Source organism: Montipora capricornis, chromosome 5 (genome assembly GCF_036669925.1).
Source record: "Montipora capricornis isolate CH-2021 chromosome 5, ASM3666992v2, whole genome shotgun sequence".
Taxonomy (NCBI): domain Eukaryota; kingdom Metazoa; phylum Cnidaria; class Anthozoa; order Scleractinia; family Acroporidae; genus Montipora; species Montipora capricornis.
This window is the reverse complement of record NC_090887.1, coordinates 13,317,928-13,330,104: the sequence shown is the minus strand read 5'-3', so window position 1 is coordinate 13,330,104 and position 12,177 is coordinate 13,317,928. Positions and strand designations below refer to the sequence as shown.

The window sequence follows — 12,177 nt, the reverse complement described above, 5'->3', positions numbered from 1 at the left end:
CAGCTGAAGAGGAGACTGGTCTGATTTTTAAAAGTGCTTAAAAATCACTGATGCCTTTTCAAGTTGAATTTGCAGTGTATTATCATTGTTTTGCGGTGACACTCGGCGAGGAAGTAAAGACAATTCTCATGGTTTCCTAAGATTCTTCTGAAAGAGCAAGGTTATATGATAAAAGCTGAATTTCCAGGGACGTCTGCACCGGCGTAGCTATGAGCGACGATAGCGAAGAAAACGAAAATTTCGAGAAACCTGGATCACGTCCAAAACCTCCAAGGCCGCCTCCTCCTTCAAATTTTAACAAATTAGTACGTTCTGCAAGCATTCAGAAACATCTTGAAGCTCTCCAGGGGCTTAAACCGGAGCGAGTAAGGTGGTATGTGAAAGAAGATAAAAAATGGCTGCCTCTCAATGGAAGCGACTCTTTGGCTATAGAGCATTGCTTTCGGGAAATATTAATGCTTGAGAGCAATGTTGAAGATAGCTCAAAAGTCATCGATTCATCATCAATGTACGAGATGCCGACTATCAAAGGAGGCCTTTACGAAGTGGATATTTTAGCCAGAGAATGCAAACCTATATATTGGAAAGGTTTGTAAGAATTGTAATGTTTATTTTAAAAGTGGACTTTGTACACAGTCATGCACGGCATTCTCGTCACCAGGGGCCCGTTTCTCGAAACTTTTCGAGCCCGAAAAGCCATTTGAGAAACTGCCAACCGCTTGTTTTGGAAAGGCAATCTTTTAACATGTTTTCAAGCTAACTAAAAGAAACATGTCTGTGAAGTTTGACGACTTAAATCCTCTCCTTTCTTGAGATACAAAGGAATTGTGACACCCGAAAATGGCCCGTAAAGTTTCGGGACGTTCGAGAAACTGGCCCCAGAGCCGATCCAGGGCTCTGGGAAACTCTGTGTAGGAGAACATGCCCTGTAGGGTTCTTATAGCCGAAAGTTGGCTATTTGAACTTTACAGCATCTGCTCACTCCTCTTGCTAACATGAATGCACTAATTAGAGACGCTTTTGATTGTTCTTCACGAAAACCAAAAAGATAGCTCTTCTCTCCCTCAGTCAAGAGAAGAGCTCTGGGGTCGAGATTGTTATGCACAAACAACAGGTGATCCAATCCTATCACAGAATACCTTGTACCTTTTAACCCTGCTAACCACCCTGAACTGTTGTCTGGAGAATTTTCCATTGTGGTAACCAAGATCTCGGCCTCAGAAACAGAGATCTTACAAGTCAATGAGGCTGGACACAGTGAGATTTTTACAAACATTTTAGTGGTGAGACGAAAGGCTTGCAAACCAAGCCAGCCAGGTCAACCAAGGCTGATATGAAGAAGCCCTTAGAAATATCCCAGTGTTCGACACTAACGCTTGCCCGATTGCCCAGGACAAAAAAGGAAAGGAAAGGAACTTTATTTACGGTGTCTAATCTTCTAGTGCAGGAGCACTAATTAGGGACACTGTAAATTGAAATTAACAAATCAATGCTAATCAAATAAAATTTTGGTTTTTGAGGAGAGGGGAAAACCGGAGTACCCGGAGAAAAACCTGTCAGTGCAGAGTAGAGAACCAACAAACTCAACCCACATATGATGCAGAGTCTGGGAATCGAACCCGGGCCACATTAGTGGAAGGCGAGTGCTCTCACCACTGCACCATCCCTGCACCCCTGAAGCAGCCCCCAAGTGAAATATATCTGTGGGCACGTAAATCAACTCTAAAACTTGGCCGTTTGGGCAATCAGAATTTTTGTTCGACTGATATTTTGCAGAACAATTTGACTGGCAACGAAGAAAGTGACTAGTAATATGATGTAGTCACCGCAAACACAATTTAAAAATGGCAACATTATCTGTCTTTGCTGTCATTTATTTTTCTGTTAAAAATATTTTGGTAGAAACCTCAAAACAGATTGGAAGGAGGAACATCTTTAGCTTCATAGCTGCCATCTTTCTCCACGCGGAAAGAATGTTTGTTACAATGGAACCATGGAACCCAGTTTTTGTATGGCGAAATGCGCTACAATATCAAACAAGTGCACAAGAAAATTATACTTTTTGTCACACAATTTGAAAGGCTTAAAGAACATACTATTGCACAAGTTAAGCTTTATTTGAATTCACTTTTTGTATAGCACACCAGTGCTAGTTTGAGCAAATGTATACATGTACATAAATAAGTCACAAATTAAAGTGAAAAAAATATCCTAAATATACTAAATGTATACACATGAATAGGCCATTTCCGAATTCATGTCTGCCTCCTCTTCAAAGTGAGTCTAAGTGCGAAGTTTTTGTTATGAAAATTAGTTTTTATTCATATGTAAAGTAGAACTAATTACCATCACAAAAACTTCGCACTTAGACTCGCTTTGAAGAGGAGGCAGACATGAACTCGGAAATGGCCTATTGAAAATATGAATGTATATGTATACAAGAATTATATCATATATAAAAAATATTACTATAAATTCTCAAAGTCAAAGTTCCGTATAAATTTCTTAAAAGATTGAAGATCACATTCAGTTCTCAATTTATCATCTAAGAAATTCCATATCTTGGGTCCAAAATACCTAAATTGATTTAGATCCGTATGATGTAGTGTTTATTCTGGGTAGGGATAAATTATTAGATCCTTTAAGTTGATAATTTGTGTTACAATGGAACCATGGAACCCAGTTTTCGTACGGCCAAATGCACTACGATATCAAACAAGCGCACAAGCAAATTAATATACCTTTCGTCACACAATTTCAACCAGCTTTGAAAGGCTTAAAGAACATACTATTGCACAAATGGCATTTACGGGTAATTCAAAACCAGCCTAACCTCTAAGAGATATACAAGGAATCTCCCTTGATCTCTTACAGAAAAGGAAAATCGCTTAAATGTATGTTTGCAAAAGCAAAACGGTGAAAGCTACTAGAACACCATGGACACACAACAGTAGTCGCGTTGGTCTGTCAAACCCATTTTACACACATTTTACGCAAAATTGACATTTTTACAAGCCTTCTTTGAGTTTTAATGACAGCAGGTCTTTAGAAAGTGGGCAAGTGAAAAAAAAACCATGGGCAACCAAAAAACAAAACTGGTTGCCCAAAGGGCAAATAAGTAAAAAAGTAAGTGTCAAACACTGTATCTTATCAAGTCTATAGATTAATTAAGTAGGTACCTTTTTACTATAGGGCTTGCATTAGCGTTTTTCTTAGGTTGGCGCATTGAAGTGAAATGCTTGGAAGTACATTAATTTCTCAGCCAATCCTCTTACAGCTTTTTTCAAACCTATCTATTATTTTGGGAAATGGAAGGTGCCAGGCGAAAAGATGGTGGATTACTGCTCTTTTAAAACAGTGAGTGGGCTCTTGAGGTTTTCGTCTAACTTGATTTACGTACCAGCAAAGGGCTGTGAGACATGCTCCAAGCCTATGTTCCTCATTGTATGGGGACTTGAAAGTCTGACCATTTGTTAATGGACTTAATACAGTGTACATGTATTTTAAGACCCTAACCCTGAGCGATAGTCTAACTCTGGTTTAAACCCACAATCTTCAGCACATTGACACATTGGTCAGCTACATTTACGTGTAAGTAAGCCAACCGGACTGCCAACAGCATCAAAAATGTTATATTCTAGTTCAATTTTAGTTATCTTTAAGTACTATTTCAGTATGTAGTTAATCCAAGTCACAATATTTCTGAAAATGCTGTAACCCTTTTCGTCATTTGCAGGTAACAGTATATCAGTATGTCGAGGAACATGGTTCACTGGATCATCTTCCACTGACACTTGGCAACCCCTTACTGAAGACGATGCTGAACAGATTGAGGAGTCACACCAAACCATGTGGCGTGCTATGGTGGGTCCTAATTCCTTAAACCCAGTATAGGTATTCATGTCGGAGGGCAAGTGCATAGTTTCTTTTGTCCAAACCTGAACTACCTGTTTATTATAGTAGGCCAAGGATTCTAATTAATGTTGAAGGCTTTGTTGAATTGCATTTGGGGTCACTGTTTGTATCCACTTGGGAATTAGGGTTCAAAGGACACCTTGTAACATTTTATCACCAGCTTTTATAAGAGTTTTGTGATGAAAACTTGAGGAGAAGGTTTGGAGGACACTTTGTTTACCATACACAGCATGTATCAATATTTGCAAATTATCCTATTGAAACATTGATATTCGTGGCCTGTGTGACAGACATAGTTTTGTTTTTCTCCACTGAAGGGTACTCGGTGGAGAGAAATGACATGCGGAAGTACATTTGCCAGGCAGGCTATACACCCTTTTAATAAGTCTAATATATGCCGTTTTCCGCTAATGACGTCGAACTCGTGCTTTCAAATTTTATTCAGAAATGTACGAAGGCTTAAAAAAACAAAAGAAAACGGAAAAGTTTTAAGCCTTTGTACATTTCTGAATAAAATTTGAAAGCACGAGTTCGACGTCATTAGCGGAAAACAGCATATATTAGACTTATTAAAAGGGTGTATAGGGACCTTTGCTTGTCTTGCATTTAAACCAAACTGTTTATTTGAAATCAATCCAAAAATTCATAAAAAATTATCACTTAATTGACTAGGGTTATTTTTTATTGACATTTGTGCTTCATTTTAGGGTCTTCCAGTTGGACAAGTTGAAACAGTTTCTGAACGACAGGGTAACTTTAATAAATTAAAGACCTATATCTTTGAATTGCGAAAAGAAGTAATATTGTTAACATTGATGATCACCACAGTTATGAACATTATACACTTTGATTTTTTGGTTCTTGGCTAGGAAATTAAGGGCACCATTCATTAGCTTACCTCCAAGGGAAGCAATGAATAAGGCAAGTTGTTATTTCCTCCACAAAGTCAAAACAGAAACCATACAGGTGGATTATAATTTACTACAACTTTAACACATGTTAGTAGTTGTAAGGGGACCAAGTGGATTGCAATCACATAATTACTTTCAACAGTCGTTTGAAAACTGCTCTATAGATACTGAGAAGTTAATTTTCATTACTAGTTTGCTCTTTAAAACTTCTTAGGACTTGGTCGCCTAACTTTGAAAGGCTTTTATGTGGAATGGAATGACATAGCAGATGTGTGGCTATACTGGGATGATGTGAAGTCCAGGATCATTCGGAATGTTAGTGAGAAGATTGGATTCTCATCAGGTAAGATATTTATCATTGAAAGGAGCAGGGTTTGCGCAGTGCAAAGAGCACATCCTCTTCCACCAATCTGTCCCAGGTTTGCTTACCAAACTCTACAAAAATCATGTAGGGTGAGTCTGTTAGTCTTCTACTCTGTGGTAAGTGGATTTTGTTTGGTAGTCTGGCTCCCTTCCTTGATCTCAATGGGTCGGGGGGGGGGAGGACTAATGTTTGATTCAAGTCAATTTGCTGTCCCAATATTTACTGGTAGAGCTTGACTCATTAAGAAAGTCTTCCGTTTGGTTGGATAACACCCTCCCCAATTTGCACAATTCTTCGTGCTTTTATCAGCAACACCACTATCCTGTGGTGTTGGCTGGGACATACTGCACAACAGATTTCCAGACAGATGCCAGTTAGCAGTATCCCATGAGATGACTTCGGGATATTAGCCAGTATAAAAAATACCATATGTAATACTCTGTTTGTCTCTCCAAATTTTTGCATAAGCATTGTTTTTCTTTTCTCTTGGGACTTACAATGGTCCCAAGAGAAACTGGAAACAATGCTTATGCAAAATTTTGGAGGGACAAACAAAGAGTATTATGGTATTTTTTATACTGCCTAATTATACTTGAGTCACTTTTTTATATCCCTGTCATATTCATATTTGTATTTGTATCACAATCAGCCTTATCCAGTTATTTTAAAACAGTAATGAACTTGGTCTTTTTCTAAGTGAATCCTTTTGTTGTTTTAGGTGCTGCTAGCCAGCTTCATCGTGGTTACCATAGTGATGCGAGTCCTGACGACAAGCCCCCTGACATTTCTCATTTGGTGTTTGTCGTACATGGCATTGGTCAGTTGTTACACATGAGTAATATTGTCAAGAGTTGCGCTGAGTAAGTACTCTATGATGTGATTCTAACGCATTTTAAGAAAGTTGTGCACATGAAGGGCTTACGGCTTGGCCTGGTTGGATATCCATCAGACCACTAAGCAGGAGGTCAGGATGCGATCCTTACATGTAGCCAGACCATCTGACACCCAAGCTCTTTTGGCGAGCAAGTCTTTTAGTGGTCATGGGCTAAGCATAATCCTCCCCAGACTTTTTGGCCGCTATCTTGAACTTCGGAAGCAGAGGAATTTTGGGGAGAGGAATAAATTGCCACCAAGAGGATGAGTCAAAAGCGGGAGAGGTGCCTCCCAACATCCATCCAACATGGCGATGGCAGCTCGATAAGACGCCTGCACTCCAGGCTAATAACTTAAGAGATAGTGCTGCTTTTGCAAGTGGTTAGACCTCTGAGTCTTCTCCTATAAGGACTATAAAGCATAGGCTACATCTTTACAGCCGTTGTTCATAAAGCTTTGTGAATGCTAAGGAACCCGCAGACTACATGTATAAATTCCTGGTGTTGTGGACTAGCTGATCTACAGGGTCTAGCTATTGCAAAAAATTTTGGTTTCAAGCAAAATAATAAAACAATTTATTCGAAATGATGTAACTATATGTAAATCTATGTGCTTGTCAGTATCAGAGGATAATTTCATATCAATATATTATTAACAGCCTTCGTCAAGGGGCAGCCACTGTATTGAACAAGCAACAATCTGATGTTCTAAATGATCAGCGCATTGAGTTTATTCCTGTGGAATGGCGATCCTCACTCAAACTGGATGAAGGTAACTAACCATTGTGTCCACAAGTTTATTAACCTTAATTTATCACCTATTAACTATTACATGTAGGATTATCTCAACCATCAGGTATTATCACCTATTCTTTGATTGCACCTGACGTCACGGCCGTTATGTTGGTGGAAAGAACAATAGCGAAAAAGCCTTTAGGGAATTTGACTCTTAATTACTATGCTTATCAATAAAGGGCAAAATTACTGAGTGCTGATTGGCTGAGACAGAGGGAATTTTTTCTTAATCAAGGGCATTTTTAGTAATCAAGAGAGGGCTTGATTACCTGTCAATGATTGGTTAATCCGTTGCATAGCAATGCATAAATTTTACCCTTTATTGATAAACAAGTAATCGCGTAAGTCCTCGTACTATTAAGGATTAATTGCACTTGTGTTTTGGAAAATGTCCAAAACACTCGTGCAATTAATCCTTAATAGCACTCGGCCTCATGTGATTACCTATACAAAACGTAAGGTACATTTTTCTATTGTTTTGGCACCAACATGGCCATCTTATCACGTGAGTGCAATCAAAGAATTAATTGTTATTATGTTCTACTACGTGTAACTACTAGCTTTATTGCTGAATTCACTTTCACTGTAAACAAAGCAATTTCCTTTTTTTTTTCTTCAGGAACCATTGATTGTGTCACGCCGTCCTCCATGTCGGGTCTCAGGAAACTGCTGAACACAAGCATGATGGATGTCATGTATTACACAAGTCCATTTTATAGATACGAGGTAAGTACCATCACCTGCAAAGAAATGAGAAAAGACACTTGAACCCAGAGCATTAGACATGAGATAAATGCTGGTTCATGATTGTCAGAGATCTTTTGGAATCCTCAACAGGTATATCCAGGATTGACCCTAATTATATGCACGCGTATTTTAATAAGTGTCACAAGGTGTCCCCTGGGTCTTGTCCCCAACTTCAGCAGCGCTCGTGTTTCGAAATACAGACAATTAAGGGCGGTTTATGCTTATGCGGGAAATGTAGATCTTAACAAGTGTTATTGAAATCGAAAAAGAAAATTTGGGCTAACCACGCATTTTTCAAAGGTAATTCGTGAACAATATTTGTAAAAAGCTTCAAAGTACAGAACCATGTATGGCGTTCTTTCTCAAATTGAAGCTTAATTATCACCGAAAAATGCATGGTTGCCCCCGATTTTCATTTTGGATACCAATAGTACTTACTAAGATCTACTTTCTCCGGTAAGTTTTAAACCGCGCAAAAATATCCCTGTATTAGTAAGCTTCACCTATTGGAAATCCGAGTATCTTGAGATGCGCAGAACGTATGTGCAATAACAATAGGAGGCACCGTCCTTAAAGGGACACTTCATGTTGGTTGTCAATATTGGGTGTGCATCTAATTAGGGTCAATAGTGAAGATCATTGTGATGTACGAAAGTGCCCAAAATTTAGTCACGCTTTTTGTGCGCGCGAAATTTCTTGAAATCTTCAATCATTAGCTCCATGAAAAACACTTAAAGCTCGCTGTTTGAACGAAAAATTGCCTGAGAACCAAAACGTCGATAAAAGATATTACTATATTTTTAGCAAATGTTTGCAGCATTGCCACATAAGGTAGTAAAAGAAAAAATTCTCAAGAAACATGCTGACCATCTTGTAGGCTATCGACACGCGCCCTTTCTCGCAACCAGTGAGGACGTCCTGACACTCTCATTTCGACGTTTGCTTCATCACCAGGGCTGGTTGATGGATTTGGCCAAGGATGCCGATACCAATTGCCACAACTAGATTATTACAAAAACTAGATCCAACTGATTCATCATTGAGGAAGCAGTGCAGCCCAGTGGGTAGGGCGCTTGCCTTGAGATTCGGAGATCCCGGGCTCAAGACACGTTCTGACCACTCGCTGAATTTGTTCCAGAAAGTCCCTGGTTCAATATCCTGGCTGCACTTGTAAATAGCCAACTGGTTTGCCTCGGGCTAGTTGGGATTCTTAAGAGTTGTTCTGTTCTATGCTCGGAGATATAAGCTACTATATCTACTCTACAAATCCGAGGGTAAATAATGATAATTACTTACTTACTTAGTGTAAGGAAATAAACGGACTATAGGACTTTCACTTGGAATCCATATTTATTTGTTTAAAAAACAAAAGGAAATAGACAGTGTTGATCGAGTTTGGTGCCTTTGGCCTAAAATGCATAGTGCATATAACTTGGATTCGCTCTGACGAAGGGCTACGTAACGCTCGAAACGTCAGCTTTTAGAATCTCTGTACGGTAGCCAATTTACATTATCAACTCCGTTGATAAAACCAAATTTTTGTATACTACTTCCCCACCGACGCAGCACCACAGTTTCTTTAGAAACTACCCCCTTCATATAACTTAAAGATTCGTCGAGAATCTGGAACTGTAGATTGTGTGATTCCCAGAGTTAACTGTAAGTTCTAAGCCAATCAGACTCAAGATAGTAAGTACATCCGTTATAAATTGCAGTTTTGTTTTTTGTTACAGATCATTGATGGCGTACGGGATGAAATGAATCGCTTATACGCCATGTTTTGCGCAAGAAATCCTTATTTTTTGGAAAGAAATTGCAAAGTTTCAATTGTAGCTCATTCATTGGGCAGCGTCATAGCATATGACATCCTTACTCTGTGGGACATTGAATTGAGGCATCTATCCCATGATGCAACGACGGGCACCGGATTTTTGACAGAGAGCCTCGACTACCTTCGTTCAGTCGCTAGTCGAAGTCCACTTGAAGTGGATGACAGTTTTACGCCACCTGAATCTTCGGGAAAACATAAAGAGAACTTGAGACTTGAGCTTGCCAAGGCTCGCAGTAGAGTTATGCAACTGGAAGCCATGATTACAAGCGAAGTTGAACATGAAACTCATGGAAAAGACACCAGCGCAGATGAATGTCCCTATGCTCTGAGATTTAAGGTATGATATGGGTTATCAACAATGGAGGCAATTTTAAAAAACTGGCTGAAGTGATAAATTTGGAAACTCGCTTCAATCCAAAGCACCCTTTCCTAGGTGTTGATTGCTTGACCCATTTTGAGCTGACTTTAAACAGAATGAGTTGAAGTGCTACTGTGGCCAAAAAAGCAATTCTTCTTTTTCTTTGGATTTCAGAACAATGTTAACTATGCGTCCCACAGGGTTTTGAACGTTGAAGGGTTTTGAGACGGGGCTTACGGTTTATCGTCCTTATCCGAGAAGACTAGATTTGCAGATATCATTACAAAGGCAGCACTTTCTCCTCCGTTATTTAAAGGCCCTAAGTGTTGGTTCGGCCGGAGATTTTGATCCCACGACCTCCCGCACAGTAGGCCGATGCTTAACCAATTGAGCCAATGGTCGACCATAATTAACATTATTCCATGAGCCTGCGTTGAATACGAGATGGTAAATAGCCAACGAGGCGCGTAGCGTCGAGTTGGCTATTACCAATCTCGTATCCAACGAGGGCTAATGGAATAACTGTTTTATTAAATTCTCAACCTTCGTTTTTGCTAAATTTTATTTAAGTTTAAGAAACGATTGAAAAGAGATGTAAATTCCAAACGCCAGAGATTTTATGCTGACCGACATTTGCCGCATTCATTTCCATATAAGGTCAAACGCAAGTATAATGGCTGGTAACCGAGATCCAGTGAACCAATGAGAAAGCTAGAATTTTGAGAATTTAATAAGAACTGATAGCCTGTGTCCCACGAGCCAGTGAAAATGCTGGAAATCTGATATCCGTAGTTCAGTTTTTAATAAAAGGGGATATAGTTTTTTAAGTTTGAATAGACAAGTAAGACTGTGAATGAAAGCTCTCTCAAGTGACCTCTTCTTTAAGCTGCTGAACGACCACCCTTAATATGCCTCGGACATCATTATGGCGTTCCGAAAGTTCTGATTGACTCACAAGGGAGCTTAAGCACGCGGCGACATTCTTTAGGCGCTGACGGCAACCGGAAGTGAACGTTTCGCATGACAGGACAGTATTGTCTCCCAGTTTTGTAAACTAATCATCTCTAATGGAGAAAAAGATACCTAGCAATACACATTTAGTTGTGTGAAGACAAGTTAAAAGGGAAGACAGCTCACTTCTGATTGCCGTCCGCGTCACAAAAACGTCACGTGCTTAAGCTCCCTACTAGATCGCGGCTGTGAGTTCATGTGTACCGTATTTTAACGCCCAGTTTTGGTCGGGTCGAATAATCTGTGTCGTGAAGCGAATTTTCTATGTATGGAAAAATTCAAAATTTATTAAATGTAGTGAAATTATTATTCACTTCTCTCTTGTTGTGTAGGAGTTGGGTTATTGCCAAATCGCTGCCACATGTTTCGTTGGCTGTGAACAATCTAATATCCAACGCATTTTACTTTTCATTTTCATAATTGTTAAATACACTATGTAGAATCCATTGATGTTTCATCATTTGTTCATCCATTCAGTTGAGTTAAACTAATTTTGCTTTCTCCCCTTGTGTTTGGTTCACTATTAGGTCGAAAACTTATTCTGTGTGGGATCTCCGCTGGCAGCATTGCTTGCGTTGCGGGGAATCAGACCTCAAGATGACGTGGAAGATCACGTGCTCCCAAAATCTGTTTGTAAGCGTCTGATGAACATATATCATCCCGCGGACCCTGTGGTAAGGAATAGGGATTTGTTGAGGAAAGCGCTCGACTTCAACTACAATTCGCAATTAACAGATACAAGTGCTGTTTCGAGAGCTTTCAAGGCATCATGATCACCTATAAATTCTGAATTGCTCGAAACGATCATGTGATTTTTTTGTTCATAGTACACTCGAAACAATTGTCTCGTTCAGTTTTTGAGATGGGTTTGTCTATAAACTGCGTTTATTTATGCCGGGAAAACTTTTATCCCAGATTGAGTAGTCTTTCTTGACTTGTGTTATCATTTCTTGCTTTTTGAGGTCGACTTTAGTTTTAACGGAAAGTTTTGTTACACTGGACTTTTAACGGTCCACAAACACTTGATTGGCGGCAGTAAACAGCGAAACTGTTGGTTGAAAGTTCAACTTTATATTTATAGAGAGCGCAGTGTTGGATCTATTCTATTCTCTACTTTCTCAAATCCCATAATACATGTTGTCCTCGCCCCTCCCCCCAAAATGCATAATTATTGTTTTCGATTTTTCTTAGGACATAAAGAGAAATGGAAAACAATGCCTATGCAAATTTTTTATTGGAGGGGAAGGGGTGGGGGAGTTAAAAGAGATGTTATTGTGGGATTTGAGAAAGTAGAGAATCTTCAATCTCTTCCACAGAGTTCGCTTTTCTTTTGGTTAGCACCAAGAACACGGACTCTGGCCACTTTTTGTAAC

The 12,177-nt window shown here is 39.3% G+C and overlaps 1 protein-coding gene across 2 annotated transcripts in view; it reads left to right on the top strand.

Moving 5' to 3' along the window:
* The window catches only part of LOC138049555 (phospholipase DDHD1-like), a 20,484-nt gene continuing 8,307 nt past the window's right edge, over positions 1 to 12,177 (top strand). For both annotated transcript variants that reach the window (XM_068895879.1, XM_068895878.1), the window contains exons 1-9: positions 1 to 588; positions 3,737 to 3,864; positions 4,623 to 4,665; positions 5,041 to 5,169; positions 5,909 to 6,050; positions 6,722 to 6,834; positions 7,477 to 7,583; positions 9,338 to 9,772; positions 11,332 to 11,478. In XM_068895879.1, coding sequence (XP_068751980.1) covers positions 210 to 588; positions 3,737 to 3,864; positions 4,623 to 4,665; positions 5,041 to 5,169; positions 5,909 to 6,050; positions 6,722 to 6,834; positions 7,477 to 7,583; positions 9,338 to 9,772; positions 11,332 to 11,478 — 1,623 coding nt within the window. In that variant the 5' untranslated portion in view covers positions 1 to 209. The remainder of the gene's footprint in view (positions 589 to 3,736; positions 3,865 to 4,622; positions 4,666 to 5,040; positions 5,170 to 5,908; positions 6,051 to 6,721; positions 6,835 to 7,476; positions 7,584 to 9,337; positions 9,773 to 11,331; positions 11,479 to 12,177) is intronic.